This window comes from Perca fluviatilis, chromosome 8 (genome assembly GCF_010015445.1).
Source record: "Perca fluviatilis chromosome 8, GENO_Pfluv_1.0, whole genome shotgun sequence".
Classification (NCBI taxonomy): domain Eukaryota; kingdom Metazoa; phylum Chordata; class Actinopteri; order Perciformes; family Percidae; genus Perca; species Perca fluviatilis.
This window is the reverse complement of record NC_053119.1, coordinates 21,916,235-21,930,461: the sequence shown is the minus strand read 5'-3', so window position 1 is coordinate 21,930,461 and position 14,227 is coordinate 21,916,235. Positions and strand designations below refer to the sequence as shown.

Below are 14,227 nucleotides of genomic sequence, written 5' to 3'. Positions count from 1 at the left end.
GAGTCTTTTGCAGTGTTGGCCCATGTAAGTCTTATATTCCTTATATCCTTTCATCTGGCTTCATCTCCCTCCTCACCATGTTAGCTCCTGGATCAGCCCTGTCTAGTAAGGAGAGGTTAAAAAGGGATGGCTAACATCTTAATCCAACTACAACAACCAGACTAAACCGTAATGGTCCTGGGATCGCAGCCCCCATACTGCTCTCAGCCCGTATGTGGGAGAAACAGTTGAGGAGACATGGTGTTGGTTTAATCACACCAAGTGGTTTGCTTTAATAAGCTGCAAACCCTTAAACCAAGTTGAGCTGCCTAAGCTACATTCTAATAGATGTCTGGGTCTTCATTGAAGTGTAGGTTACATATAGCCATTTGTAATGAGGACCTACTTTACACTAAAATGTAGTCATGTAACGGCTGTAACAACACTGTTATGTGCTAACCACATTTAGCTGCATTTTATCCCAGCCATCTAAAGTATGTTGATCGCTAAATTACATTGAAAAGTTAAGGGATCGCAAAAGTGATTTCAAAAAATCCAAAAATGTTAACCTCATATTGGCGTTAGAGGAAAGATCAGAGGATCACCAAAGCCATTAGGATTCATCCTTTGGGGACTACAAATGGCTGTACACATTTTCCTGTCAGTATATGTAATAGTTGTTGTGATATTTTAGTCTGAATCAAAGAGGTGGACCAACCGATAGACCATGGCTATGCCTAGAGCCCTAAGAAAACACAAAAATCATATGAGTTTAGTGGTAGTTAATTTCTCTATGAACAAATACACAGTTTTCTTTCATTTCTTTGTGTGTCTGAGTGGAGGCACCACCTTTGTTAGTAGTGCTGATGGCCCAGTTTCATCCACATGCAGGGGGCTGTTTGAAGTAGTGTGAGTTGAAAGAGATTGGGACCCTGCACCAACACTCACCTGCCCATACAAGAGCTCTTTAATGTGGTAGTTTGGTATGGTGTGTTTGTGTGTGTGTGAGTATGTGAGTATGTGTGTGTCTCAAAAGTCTGATAATCTGTCAACCCGGATGATTTTTCCTGATCTGTTTTACGTTAGTGTTACATTGTTCTTTCCTTGTATCTCTTGGTGCCTGTCTTGCATTTGTCCACTATGTCTTTAGGCCCTGACACACCAACCCGACGGCTGACCGTCGGCAGAAAAGGCAGTCGGACTGATCAGTCGGCTCCCTGAGGTCCAAAAAGTGCCTTGGAACACACCGAAGCGACGCCGTCTTGAGCGTACGTTCTGCGCGTGCGCGAGACGTAATACAAAAAATGAAAACCGGAAATGACAAATGCATTACGTGGGTATGGCTTCTCCAGCTGACCGATAATGGCGACATGTTCGAAATACAATCTCGTATTTTAAGAGGGGGAGGGGAGGGAGTTACAGCAATGACCTCTATGGGGGAAACTAGCATCAGGTATTGTCTTAGCAACTACAGCTCCCCTTTAAAGATCTCTTTCGAAGCCTATCATTAGACCAAAGCCTGCCATGTCATTTTAAGCAATTACATGGGAAACGTCATCTCTCGTAAAAACTACATCTTCTGAACTGTCACCTCTTGTGACTGCGTTGTCTAGGGAGAGTTTTTGTTCTATTGAGTTACAAAACAAAGTTGTGACCTCATCAGGTAATTGAGGTCAGTGCCCCAAAAAGTGGGAGAGAGGCACGTCCTCTAAATGAAATTAAAATAAACGTTTGTTTGTATATAGCTTAGCTGAAATAGGGCAACGGGCACCGCAGGTTCATGGTTCAAGACTCTCTCTCTGCTTCTCCGCTTCGGCCTCTCTCCCCTCGCTCCCTCTCTGTTACTCAATGGGCCCTCTCACAGGGCGCTGGAGTGAGTAATGCGGTCACATGACCTCTTGGCGGCGCGTCTGTCATCTGGCTCAGTGGGCCGTGCACTAACGAGGGCATCCCATCACTTGTTGTCTATAAATACTGCCACCACCCTCCCTCCCCTCCATCCTCTCTTCTCCTGCTCGTTCTCCTTTACTACCCCCCACCCCCATTTTCGGTCCCTCTCAATCTTCAAAAGGATCCTGCCTGTGCATCTGTGTGTGTCTGTTTGTGTGTGTGTGTTTTGATTGTGCATACATGCATGTAATACTTGTGTGTTGCATTTAAATTCTTGCAGAATTATCTACGTTTAATTTAAGTGTAAGCACATACACACATGCAGGTGTGTGTGTGTGTGTGTGTGTGTGTGTGTGTAGTGTGTAGTGTGTAGTGTGTAGATTAGGGGCCAGCCAGCATGGTCAATAAGTGTCTGTCAAGCCAAAGCTGGGTACAGCTTAGCCCTGTATCCACATCCCCACCAACTGAAGATCTCTGCGCTGCTTCTCATCACGTTGTTGCTCAGTGGGTGGCGAAAGGAAAGAAAGTGGGGACGGAGCTTGAATAAATTGGGGTGTTTTTATGTCAAAGTTCTTATTGTTCTCACTTTTTTATGTGGTGTTGACATTTTTTGCAAAATGACAAAATATCCAAGTGTTTTTTGGTGTCATTCATTTCGATGACCAAGCTTTTTTTTACATGTAAAACCCAAAAAAACTTCCCACATTATCTTAATAGGGGCATAATTGAGTGGTTAGTGTAAATGCATAAACGGGAAGTTGTTTTTGATTTCCTGAGCATTCCTCAGAAAAGAATGACGACCTGCTCTGGTTTCAGCCAATTAGAGATAGTGAGGTCTTGAAAAGTGAAGCCAGGGCAGAATAGAGTCTGTTGGCGGAGGCGGTGAGTGTTGGCTGGAGCTCCCTGGCAGCCTGACAGACTTGTCGTACGATGTGGAGACGGGCTGTGTGTTTGTGTTTGTGTGTGCGTGTGTGTGTGTGTGTGTGTGTGTGTGTGTGTGTGTGCCTGTACTAGAGCTTAGGTTTGTGAGACTGGTATCAGTGTCACTCTCTGCTAATCTCTGGATATTTGCAGGATGTTGCCACTTTGATTTGCCATCATCACAGACATATCTGTGGATTTGGGCTAACAAAAGGTTTGTTGTTTTAGCATTCATGTAGTTTGCTGAAGGAATTAATGTGTCCAGTAGCCAGTGAGTGGAGCTTTCATTGTTGACTGTGTTGAAGGAGGAAGATGTATTTGGATGATTAGTACGGGGTCAAAATGTGGCAAAAATGTACACAGTTATTAAAATCTAATTATTGTGTCGAATGTGATACATTTAATTGAAACACATGGCAGAAGGTGTAAATAATGACAAAATAACAAGGAACTCCACAAGAAAACCACGGCCTGCTGACTAAAACAAGGTTGATGAGATCAGAATTTGCTGGGCTTAATGCTGCTATATGTGTATATTGTCAATATTTTATATTTATTGTGCTGCCCCCAAGTGGCCAAGAAATTAATGCAGGTTTAAATTACCTAAAACTAGCAAAATAATTACCTAAAATCTTTATTTTTTATTTTATTTTACATTTATTTTTTCAGGCAAGTCATTAAGAACAGGCTCTTATTTACAATGGCGGCCTGACAAGTCGCAAAGCCACTTAGGGGAAGGAGGCCTAGAAAAATAAAATACATAGAGTTTAAATAAGCGGTCCCCATCACGACAAGATAAAATGATACGAAAAGCATGAAAACACATAAATAATAATGTATATAATATGAAAACAAATGTAAAATGCATGAAAAATTATGAGCCCTGCGCTTCTTTCTGTGCAACCAAAAAATTCCGAATTGTTTATGCGGGGTGCTTGATCTCCATGTGCAGAATACGTTTTGAAGGCTTCATTGCCTCATTTGCTAGCTTGTCGCCACATATTATGCAGGCTTTGCACATGAGAATCACCTGTTGCGAAAAATCCATATTTTAAGTAGGACTCCTGGTATTTTCTGTTAAATTTCTTTTTCTTTGAAGTTGTAGGCTTCTCTTCTGTCTCCTCCTCCGCGGGCCTTTTCCCCTGAGCAAAAAAGCTCTGCAAGACATTTGTTTACTCATTTTGTAGCAAGTTTGTGGGCTTCATTGAGAGGTAAATATCACTTGACATGTGTCAAGAGGAAGAGACGCGCGAGAGACGGTAGAGAATCCGTTCATTTTTCAAAATAAAAACATCTTTCAGACTGATAATCAATTAAGCAAAAATAATGTTATTTTTTTTTCTGTGTGGCCCAGTACCGAATGACCCACGGACCGGTGGTTGGGGAACACTGGTTGGGGAACACTGGTTTAAATGACATAAAATACAATTTGAAATACAACACAGACAGCAGTAAAACACATATACCGAGAGGAACACACAGGTACGTGGGTGAGTAAGAGCGGGAAAAACCATACAAATATTGAGTTGGAAAATTATGACGTGGAGAAGCAACTGCAGATGTCGGTGAACAAGGATAATATGGTGGTTTTGAATGATGAAATGGAAATTAGTTTGTCCAGTTGCAGAGCATTGGCAACTGGACAAACAGATTGAAAAGATGCAAGACCAGAGGCAGAGTTGGTTTTGGGAATACTTAATTGAATATGAAGTGAGGACCGGGTGTTGTATGTGACAGACTTTGGCTGAAGCAGGTGACCTAAGTAAAGAGGTGACCGGCCAAAAAGCGTCTTGTAAATTTAAGTGAACTAGTGAATCTTAACGGCGATTGTGAAGGGAGAGCCAGTTGACTAGTGAATAAAGGGTGCAGTGGTGTGTCTAAAAGAGGCTAAACAATCTCTGTAGAGCAGCAGAGTTGAATGTTCTGAGGGTTTATCAATACAAGGGACACTTTTCACATGATATGTATATATAATTTCATCTATTGTAAATACAAAACAATATTGATCTATTTGATTAAGAAGATGACAAGAGGTATGTGTGTCTTAGTAGTACTCACAGAGATGATGATAAGTGAGAAACACCATCAGTAAAAGTGTCTCTGAAATGTATGTGAATGGAACAGCTGACAGGGCCGAACTACTCATTCACTCTAATGACAACCCTTACACTTCTTGGAAAGATGTGGGGGAGGGAGGGATCCCAGAGAGTGAAAAAAGAGGATAGGAAACAAAGTAAGGAGATATAGTAAGAAGATAGATAGGTTGGGGTCACTGTTGCATCATGTTGTCTCTCATGCTCACCTTCCCCTCCCACTTGTCATCTCTCTTCCTCCTGTCTTCACTCCCTTTCAACACAAAGGGGAAGAAAGAGGAATTATGGAACTAACAGGGAAAAAGGGAAAAGCTTTGAGTCTGTGTAAATCCAGTCCATAATAACAGCTGTCATTTGACTGTATTTCCAGTCCCCTGCCTGTTCAGTGAGAGCTCTGCAGAGAATCCCTTACAGCTTCATGGCTCTCTATAGCCTCTCACCTCCAGGCCAAGTTATTAGACATGTAATAGTGGTGAAGGCCAGTGGTTCATGTTGCGCCAGAGGTGACTCCAGATGTTTCAGGTTTTCGGATCATTTGCATTGTGGAGAGGTCTCATCAGAGACAAAGACACAAACCCACAACAGGACAAAGCCATAGTGAACTCCAAATCCAGAGCCATGAGAAAGACACCGCAACATGAAAGGTGAAGCCTTTTGGAAATGGGCGTGTTAAAATGAGAGAGCGGAGGGCTTTTTAAATCAGTCCTCTGCCTTCTCATTCCTACGGTGATGTATGGCTTGGGTTCAGAAATGAGGTGCTCTCTGCAACAGTTCCTTGGCAATTACAGGGCATTAACTTCCAAACCAGCCAGCTGAGGAGCTCAGAGCAGATGCTGCTGTCCTCAGATACTATTCCCACTGTTGGGGTGAGCTTGCTGGTGACTCCTCTCTGTGACTGTACGGCTGAGTTGGTTCAACTTTATTTAGTTTGTCGGTGTGTGATATGAGATAAAAGTGGCAAAGATATTGCGTGTGTTTTCCTGTTTTCCTTATATGTGTCTCGGTATACAGTATGTGCAAAAGGTCTTGGCATGAGTTGGTGAGTCAGCATGTGTCTTTGTGGAATTCCTAATTTGAAACACATGCTAGTCACAGCTGCACAGGTTTCTCGCACAAGACCTTCAAATGTATCACCACATTCCCAATTGAGGGCACATTTTGACAATCTTTCTAGGAGAGGGTCCTTAATGCTTGTTTGAGCTTTGCCTTTCACCTTAACGTTTTCCAACAGTGTGTTTGTGCACTTTGGAAAGAGAGGCTAATTGGAATTGAGCGTGGCCTCCAGATGCCTCCAGACTCTGAGCAATCACTCTTACACTTAACACACGTGTGTGTGCGTGCACACACACACACACACACACACACACACACACACACACACACACACACACACACACACACACACACACACACACACACACATCATCTCACACAGATGTTTTTTTTCCTTCCACTCCCCCCTTTCCTTCTTTCTTCTTTTCACCCACATCACCTTTTCAAGCCAAACAAAACGGTTGTAAACACAGGGTGCCAGCGGGGGGAGTGGAATGCCTCAGAGGCTTACACAAGCTTTGGTCCTCTCTGACCGACAGTCCGCCTTGTGTTTGACAGTTCCGCGGGTCCTGCTGCCTGGTTGCACTGTGGTGGTCCCTGTGTGGCCCTTGCAATTTCCCAAAAGGGGATAAGGGTGATGAATGGCTGAGGAGAGGAGGTATATTAGGGATGCCCAGGTCCCGGTTGACGGTCCCTAAGCTGAGGTGGGGGGAAGGGGTTGTAAGAGTTATAAGGGGAGGGAAACTCTTTATTGTTTCAAAGGAAAACTTTAAAAAAAAAAGTCTTAGAAAAAATCTTAAAATGTGTTTCTTTGACAGTTCCATTTACCCTGATTCTTTAGCCCTTTTGTCATGAGGAGGTTGCTCAACCAATAAGGACCAACACCAGTTTGCCTTTTCGTGGTGTGGAAGCCATTTCCACTCATGTGGATGTTTTATCACATTCCTTTTAGTGACTTATTTGAATTGTTCTCCAAATCCATTGTTTGTGCCCTCAGTTTGCATTTACAGTGGAGCCAGACGGGAAGAAACTCAAACCCGGTCTGCATTATGGAAATGTTTGTGGCTTGTTTAGTCCTTACCCTGCAGCTGTTAACACCTGTCTGTCATTGTGCAAAGCCTTTACACTCCATCATTAGACCTGCAAGTGTGTAAAACGCACATGCAAACTAAGCCAGTATGGTAGAGGCAGTGGTGCCAAATTCTCTGTATGTTTACGTGTGTGTGTGTGTGTGTGTGTGTATGACTTTGCAATTTTGCAGGTGTTCACCTAAAGTAATGGCTGCAAGTTGTGAATGTTAAAGCAGAAACTGGTCAGATTATCCATTGTCCAGGAGATGACATTGATGGATATCCTCCCTGGTTTATTAGCCTAATTATGAAAATTCACTGAAGCGGATCTCACATGGTTCTGTTCTCAGGTCTCAAGTCTGTTTTTTTTTATTTGGAGTTGGGGATTGAATGTTGTGTAGTGGAATGGGTGTGTGGCAGTTGAAATGATAGTAGTTGCATTTCTCCTCTAGAAAGATCTGTCAATGGAAGTAAGAACTTGTGCATCAACTTCTCAGACCAAACTGTGAGTAAACACAGTCAAAATGATAAAACTGAGGTGTCCTCTAAGAGCATCCTCCTTTCCAGGCAATAGGTTTAAAACTGTGTATCTGAAGAGATAGACAGCTGAACAGAAGAAGGGAGTTCCTGATGTCAAGCCAGTAATGAACTTTGTTCCTTCTGTTATCACAACTCTAGAATTTCCTTATCACGGTGCCACTGCTCCCCGTGCCTGTGTGCCCGGACGGCGGGCGACGTACCCAGACAGACGCCGTCTTGTCCTGCATTCTTTCAGTGAACAGGACCCTCTGATATCTTAGTCTTTGAGAAGGGGATTTGGTTACACACAAAGGGAAATGGGCCTGCCGTGCTTTTCTTATGAAAGCAGTGTTAGCACTTCTTGGCAAAGCTTGGTTAGTGGGTACACACTGTTTGATACCAGACGCCTTATTTTCTATGTCAAAGTGGGTCTAATATATATAAGATATATAAGAATATTATGTGATTTTGTATTTACAAACCAAGCCGAAGATGATTTAGAAAAAAAAAAAGTCAGGATTTTCTCAACTGTCTGTGGCATAGCCAATGGTTTTGATTTTTATGTTTCTTATAAAATAATTTTGTGTTGAATGTTGACCATTTCTATCAATGAGTTGCATCCGGCTTATAGTATACCCTTTATGGGAAACAGAGAGCACATATGGAAAACAGTGTGACTTTATCCAAATACAAGAGGCTGTGAAACAGTAATATGTTACATACATTGACAACCTGTGAGTCATAAACTTACTATAGACTTCCATATTGTGTTGATGAAATACAGTTTTCTCATCATAACTTGTTTAATGAGAACCATCATTATATGGTGATAAGAACAGGGCAGCAACCGGACTGCTGGCTTAGCTCCCTTCTAAAAGAACAAATACATTATAGATTTGGTTGACATCAAGGAAGTATTGTGGCACATACTGCACATTTCTGGTTTCTCTCATTGACACTTCCTGTGAACTATCTCTGTTTGTATCTGTATCAATGCCGCTCCCTCCCTCTCCCATTTCTCTTTGGACAGCTGGAGGAGTTGGAAGCCTTCCTTGAGGGTAAACAAAAGCTGAATTAGGATTTCTATTTCTTTTAACATATAGCTTGAGATCTAAACAGAGGGTTAAGAAGGCAAAGCTGTGCCTGCACTAATTCTGCAGTCTGTTTGTCTTCAGGTCTGCAGGAGTTGCAGTCATGGTTTTTGTGTGTCTTTTCACATGCAGTACTGCAGACACGGGATGTGTGTAAACAAGGAGTTGGACCTGCAGTCAGTCCATGGGGAGTGGGGTCCCTGGGGGCCCTACAGTGTTTGCTCCAGGTCCTGTGGTGGAGGAACTCGGAGCACTGCCAGAGACTGCAACAAGCCTGAGTAAGAATGAATCAAACAGTTATGACAATCAAAGCCATTACAATATGGGTCAGACTGTGAACCAGTAGGAGAAGCAGTAAAAAAACAGCAGTCATGCCTGAATAAGAGTTGTAAACAAGCTAAAGTGAGAAACAAACCTGCATGTCAGATTCGGTTAGCCTCAGCCTGATTTTAAGCAACAGTCACAGAGAGATTGTTTCCTTAGTGTGAATTTAAGTGTAGACAATGTGGGTTTGAAGTCATAGAGCACCAGTCACACAAGAGCAAACATGATCCATTAATTGAAAAGAAGTCCTGTGCTCCTGTGACCCGTCTTCTCTTACTCTAGGCCCAGAAATGGCGGCAAGTTCTGTGTGGGTCGCAGGATGAAGTTCCGCTCTTGCAACACTGAGCCATGTCCGCGAGGACGGAAAGATTTCCGCGAAGAGCAGTGCTCTCAGTTTGACGGCAAGCACTTCAACATCAACGGTCTACCTCCCACCGTCCGCTGGGTCCCCAAGTACAGTGGCAGTGAGTACACCAATGTAATCCTAAAGTATGTAATTTAAATGTCTTGTGGTAACATGGGCTGCAACATCAAAGATGTATACTATATTTACATCAAACTAACTATACAATGTACTTTGAATACAGTGATACAGTAAGTTGCATTTAACATAAATGCTGCACACCACACTGTGTGTAGGAGGGATGTGGACATTGAATCTAATGTACATTTAATATATGAGGGGAAAAGATAGATATGGGTGAATGTGTAATATAGAGTACACATCTGTGTTTTTCACCTTCCTTTGTCATACTTTGAAAAGCGCCGCCTGGGTTATAGTTGACACTAAACAACAGCAACATTAAAGCAACACACAGCCCTTCCATGTCAACCTCCTGGCAGCTTTCCCTCTTACAGCCGATCTCATTCTCTCCCGAGATGGCCTGCCCAGCTACATGAGATTACCATCTGGCAAAGACCACCATGTCTAAGTTACTGCAAGTGATTCATTCATTTAATTGATGCTATTCAAGCAAACAAGCCAAGCCCTGGAGCCAGTGCACTGTCAAATACCAAATGATTCTTCCAAACAACGGATACAAAATTGGCAATTCTAGCAAGAGTCCTCTGAACGTTGCAAAAAAATCTAAATCGGTATAAGATTCAAAATATGTTGTTTTGTTTTATTTCATCAGCACATGCGAGTCATCTCTTTGACCTTTGTCTCGTTATTGTTCAGGATTTTATTTTATTAATCTCATTAATTTAATGAGCTGTAGTCCAACTTTTTCCAGAGTTTGTTTTCTTTCTCCATGCAGTACTAATGAAGGATCGCTGTAAGCTCTTCTGCCGGGTTGCTGGGACTACGGCATACTATCAGCTCAAGGACCGCGTCATCGACGGCACGCCGTGTGGGCCAGATACTTACGACATCTGTGTTCAAGGCCTCTGCAGGGTATGGTGAATTTATGCATACATGTACCAACATATGTGCATGCGGCACACACACACACACACACACACACACACACACACACATGAACACACACACACACACGCGCACACACACACACGCATGCACACACACACACACACGCACACAAGCTTTAACATTTTCATCTTAGCCTTAACTTATTCTCATGCTATCATGATATGCAGTGTCATATATCTGTGCACAAAAACTAACTTAACACTGTCAGCCCACTCATACTTTTACATGATTCACATTTTGTTACTACTGGAAAGGATGAAGCATGACTTTTCAGTGAAGTGTTTGTAGGTCACAATCCAAAACACCTGCATTTTCCAAGTTCATGGTGTCCAGATGAAACACTGCTTACAAGCGTGTAATTCAAAACATTCAAACTAATCATTTTAAGGACAGTATGTCATATTACATCAAATCACAAATGTTTATCTTCTTTTTCATATGTGCCTCTTTAGCAAGCAGGCTGCGACCACGTTCTCAACTCAAAGGCCAGGAATGACAAGTGCGGAGTGTGTGGCGGGGACAACTCGTCGTGTAAAACCCTGGCAGGGACCTTCAACGATGCTCAGTATGGTAAGTCACGCTGCTCGGATTACATGTACGGTACACAAATAGCTGACTGTTCACAAAAAAAGGTGTTGCTATTAAACATACTGTATGTCAGCAGCTTCTGCAGAGCAACCGTGATATATCTGATACGCAGTAAACATAGAAAAGCTAAGAAAGACTTCAGCTCCATGTGTCTGCAATGTTATCATGCTGTATGCACATATTAGGTGCTGATGTCATGTGTGGTTATGTTTAAACATATTAAGCTTGATTATCAGCAACGGTACGTGCTTCAGCCAAATTTGGAAAAACTGCAGAGCACCAATCTTCTCGAAAGCTTTAGAAACTGATTAACACAGCAATCTCACTCTGTCAGGTCTTTCGATAGCAAGCATAAACCTGACATCACCCCTTTTGAACTGTCCTGCTTAATGCAGTGCTTCAATGTGGGCCAACTGCTGATTGCATCCAACCCTTTTAAGGTCTGGGCAGCAAAACAGCAGAAACATCAGCATAAAAGCCCTGGGTGTGCCCTCGGCATTAGTTTGGCGCTGAGCTTCAGCATCTCTATCCATCTGCTTTCTTTCTGCACTCTGTTGGCTGTTTGGGGCACAGGGTTTGAGGATTGTTTTGAACCAAACCAGGCACTGAGCTCAGCCCTGGAAATTTGGCTTGACCTTTCGAAAGAGAACACAAGTGGGAGTGCAGCCCAGGCAGGATATCCCTCTGCTCATGGGTCTAGGCCTGTCTTTCTGTCTTTCACCCTTTTTGTCCTTTTCTGCTCGATTATTTCTTAGTCTCTGCTTTTGTCTTTTTTGTTCACTTTCTCTTTGTCAATCTTTGCCTTTATCTCGTTCATTCTTTCCAGTCTTCACCAGGCTAGACAAACTAAATTTGCAGGTAAATCCAGAGATGTTTTTTTTTGTCTTTTGGGAAAAGTCCAAGTCAAGTCACATCTTCATAAACACATTACAGTTCAAGATTCTGACCATTGAAATGACATAGACATTTTTTGACATTTTGAAATGACTTTTTAACATTTTCCTATACATATTAGAGTGCGGATCAGGACGCATTTTTCTGTCCGAGCAGTAACCGAACCCGACCCGAGCCCGACAGGCATTAAGATATTTATTGCCGAGCCCGACACAGTTAAAATCTCTTTTTTTTTTTCTCATACTAATGACACATGTATGTTTGTTTGTGTGGAAAGCCCGCTTTTATTAAGCTGTAAGAAATGTCAACAGATGAGCGCATCAGCGCACACGGGGCAACAAGGGCACGTTAACACAGTACATAAGCGGTGTTAAATTTAAAATGTTCAATGCCTTATCGCGCTGATGTGACCGAGCCCGACCCGAACCCGAATATCATTTCTAAATATGTGTCCAAACCCGGCCCGGCTCAGGTCGGGTATCCATCCTCTAATATGTATTAATGGTGTCTTTATAGACCTAAGTCTTTTCAGTGCATATGATTATAATTACATTCTGCAGCTATGCAAGGACTGCCTGTTGCTGTCCTGTCCTGTTTTTTCCCCAAGTATTATAACTAACATAAAAACTTGACACTTTGATGTCTCTTTCCATGTCTTAAGATTGTGAAGTTTCAAGTAAGTTACGACTTAAAGCTATACCTGAGACTTGCAAGAGGACTTAATGAAGGCTATAATGTACAGTGTCTTCACTTGAAGTTGAAGCAATGTGTGCAGAAATGGAAACAAGGAAAACAAACTTTGAGGTTAATGTCTCCTGTTTCAGAATGGAAAAATAATCCAATCACAGTAGCTACAAAACAAGCAGATGTTTGTCATCAACTCAGTCAGTATCGTCTGACAACTTGCATCAGGGTGAGCTTGTCACTCCTTCTAATTTTCCTCTGCAGGCTATTAATACATCATCTTCTTTCTTGCTAGTGGCAGAGGAAAGCATGTTTGAGGTACACCCCAGCGTTCCCGAAGTTCAGTATGGTTGTGTTTTTTTCCCCCTGGGTTGGTGTGTTTACTGTTCATCCCTGGGTCACTCTGTGGTGGCAGAGGATTTAGTGTGTGGTCAGTTGTTAAGCTGGCGGAGCTCAGAGGCCTCTGATGGCTTGTGGATAGCATGTGTTTCATCAGAGGGGGGGGCCATGTTGGCAGTTTCTGTAGTTCATATGCCCCCTTTTTTTTTGAGCTTATCATGTCCCCAATGTTTAGGGAGAGAATTTGATATGACACACAAAACAGTAACAGTAAATTGTATATAGGTTTTTTTGTGTTGTGGTGAAAAGGGTTTATTGTGAAGGAATATACAGTAGCTTCCTGTACAGTGTGGCCTCAAATGGAGAAAAAAAAGATCAGTCATGGTTGACATGGCGTGTGTGTGTGTGTGTGTGTGTGTGTGTGTGTGTGTGTGTGTGTGTGTGTGTGTGTGTGTGTGTGTGTGTGTGTGTGTGTAAGATCTACATGGCTGATGAGAGAAAAATATGTAAACCAAGTGCTGCCCCCGAGTGGCTCAAGGTGTCAGGCTAACCATCAGATCACACCAACCCACACCTTTCCTCTCATTCCATTTAGTTTCGATTTTATTTTGAAGGCAGCAGTAAGTAGTTGGAAGGCCAGATGGCATCTGACACGAGTGTTTGTTCAAATTCTCAAGCTGAACTCTCATAACTTAAGAACTGAGTGAATATTAACAGTCTCTAACTGTACGTAACAGCCATTACTAGCCATTACTACACCCGTGGTAATCTAGTTGAACCTCCAGTGATTTACTGGACTTACCAAGAAGTACAAAGGTTTGGTTGCACCAAACAGTTGCTCATCATAAGATGTTTTATGGATGACACTTTCTCCTCTTCAATAATAATCCTCACAATGTTGCAATAATTCAATATGTTCTTACTCAACTGATTAAATAGCCGTTAAAATGCAACTGTGCCTTTGAGTTGGGTCCTTATTTGCTCTTTCCTTTTTCTAACTACAAACTAAAACTTTATTTTGCTTTTTTTCAGTACCTTACTTGTATTTGGAACAGACATACAGTATATTTTTCTGCAAAACCTTTATTTTTTATTCATAAACAACCTATACTTGTCAAATATTGAATGCTGTCTGAACATAAGTAGTTGTACATAAAACTAGAATTGGCAAAATGATGATTTAAATCCCAAACTGCATGATCAAATTAAAGAAGAGTACAAATCTAATCAAGCATTCAATGTCAGCTAACAGTTTCCGATACTTGCTGCTATGAATACTTTTTGTTTGCATTTTTGTTGTCGCCTCTTGGCTTTCACATTCTCTCTCTCTCCCTCACGCTCACTTGTTTT

The 14,227-nt window shown here is 42.2% G+C and overlaps 1 protein-coding gene across 1 annotated transcript in view; it reads left to right on the top strand.

Annotated features, from left to right (window-relative positions):
* The window catches only part of LOC120563465 (A disintegrin and metalloproteinase with thrombospondin motifs 20), an 86,095-nt gene that overhangs the window by 30,606 nt on the left and 41,262 nt on the right, over positions 1–14,227 (top strand). The window contains exons 12-15 of the mRNA XM_039807628.1: positions 8,749–8,894; positions 9,223–9,404; positions 10,200–10,336; positions 10,825–10,942. Of these exons, the coding sequence (XP_039663562.1) occupies positions 8,749–8,894; positions 9,223–9,404; positions 10,200–10,336; positions 10,825–10,942 (583 nt within the window). The remainder of the gene's footprint in view (positions 1–8,748; positions 8,895–9,222; positions 9,405–10,199; positions 10,337–10,824; positions 10,943–14,227) is intronic.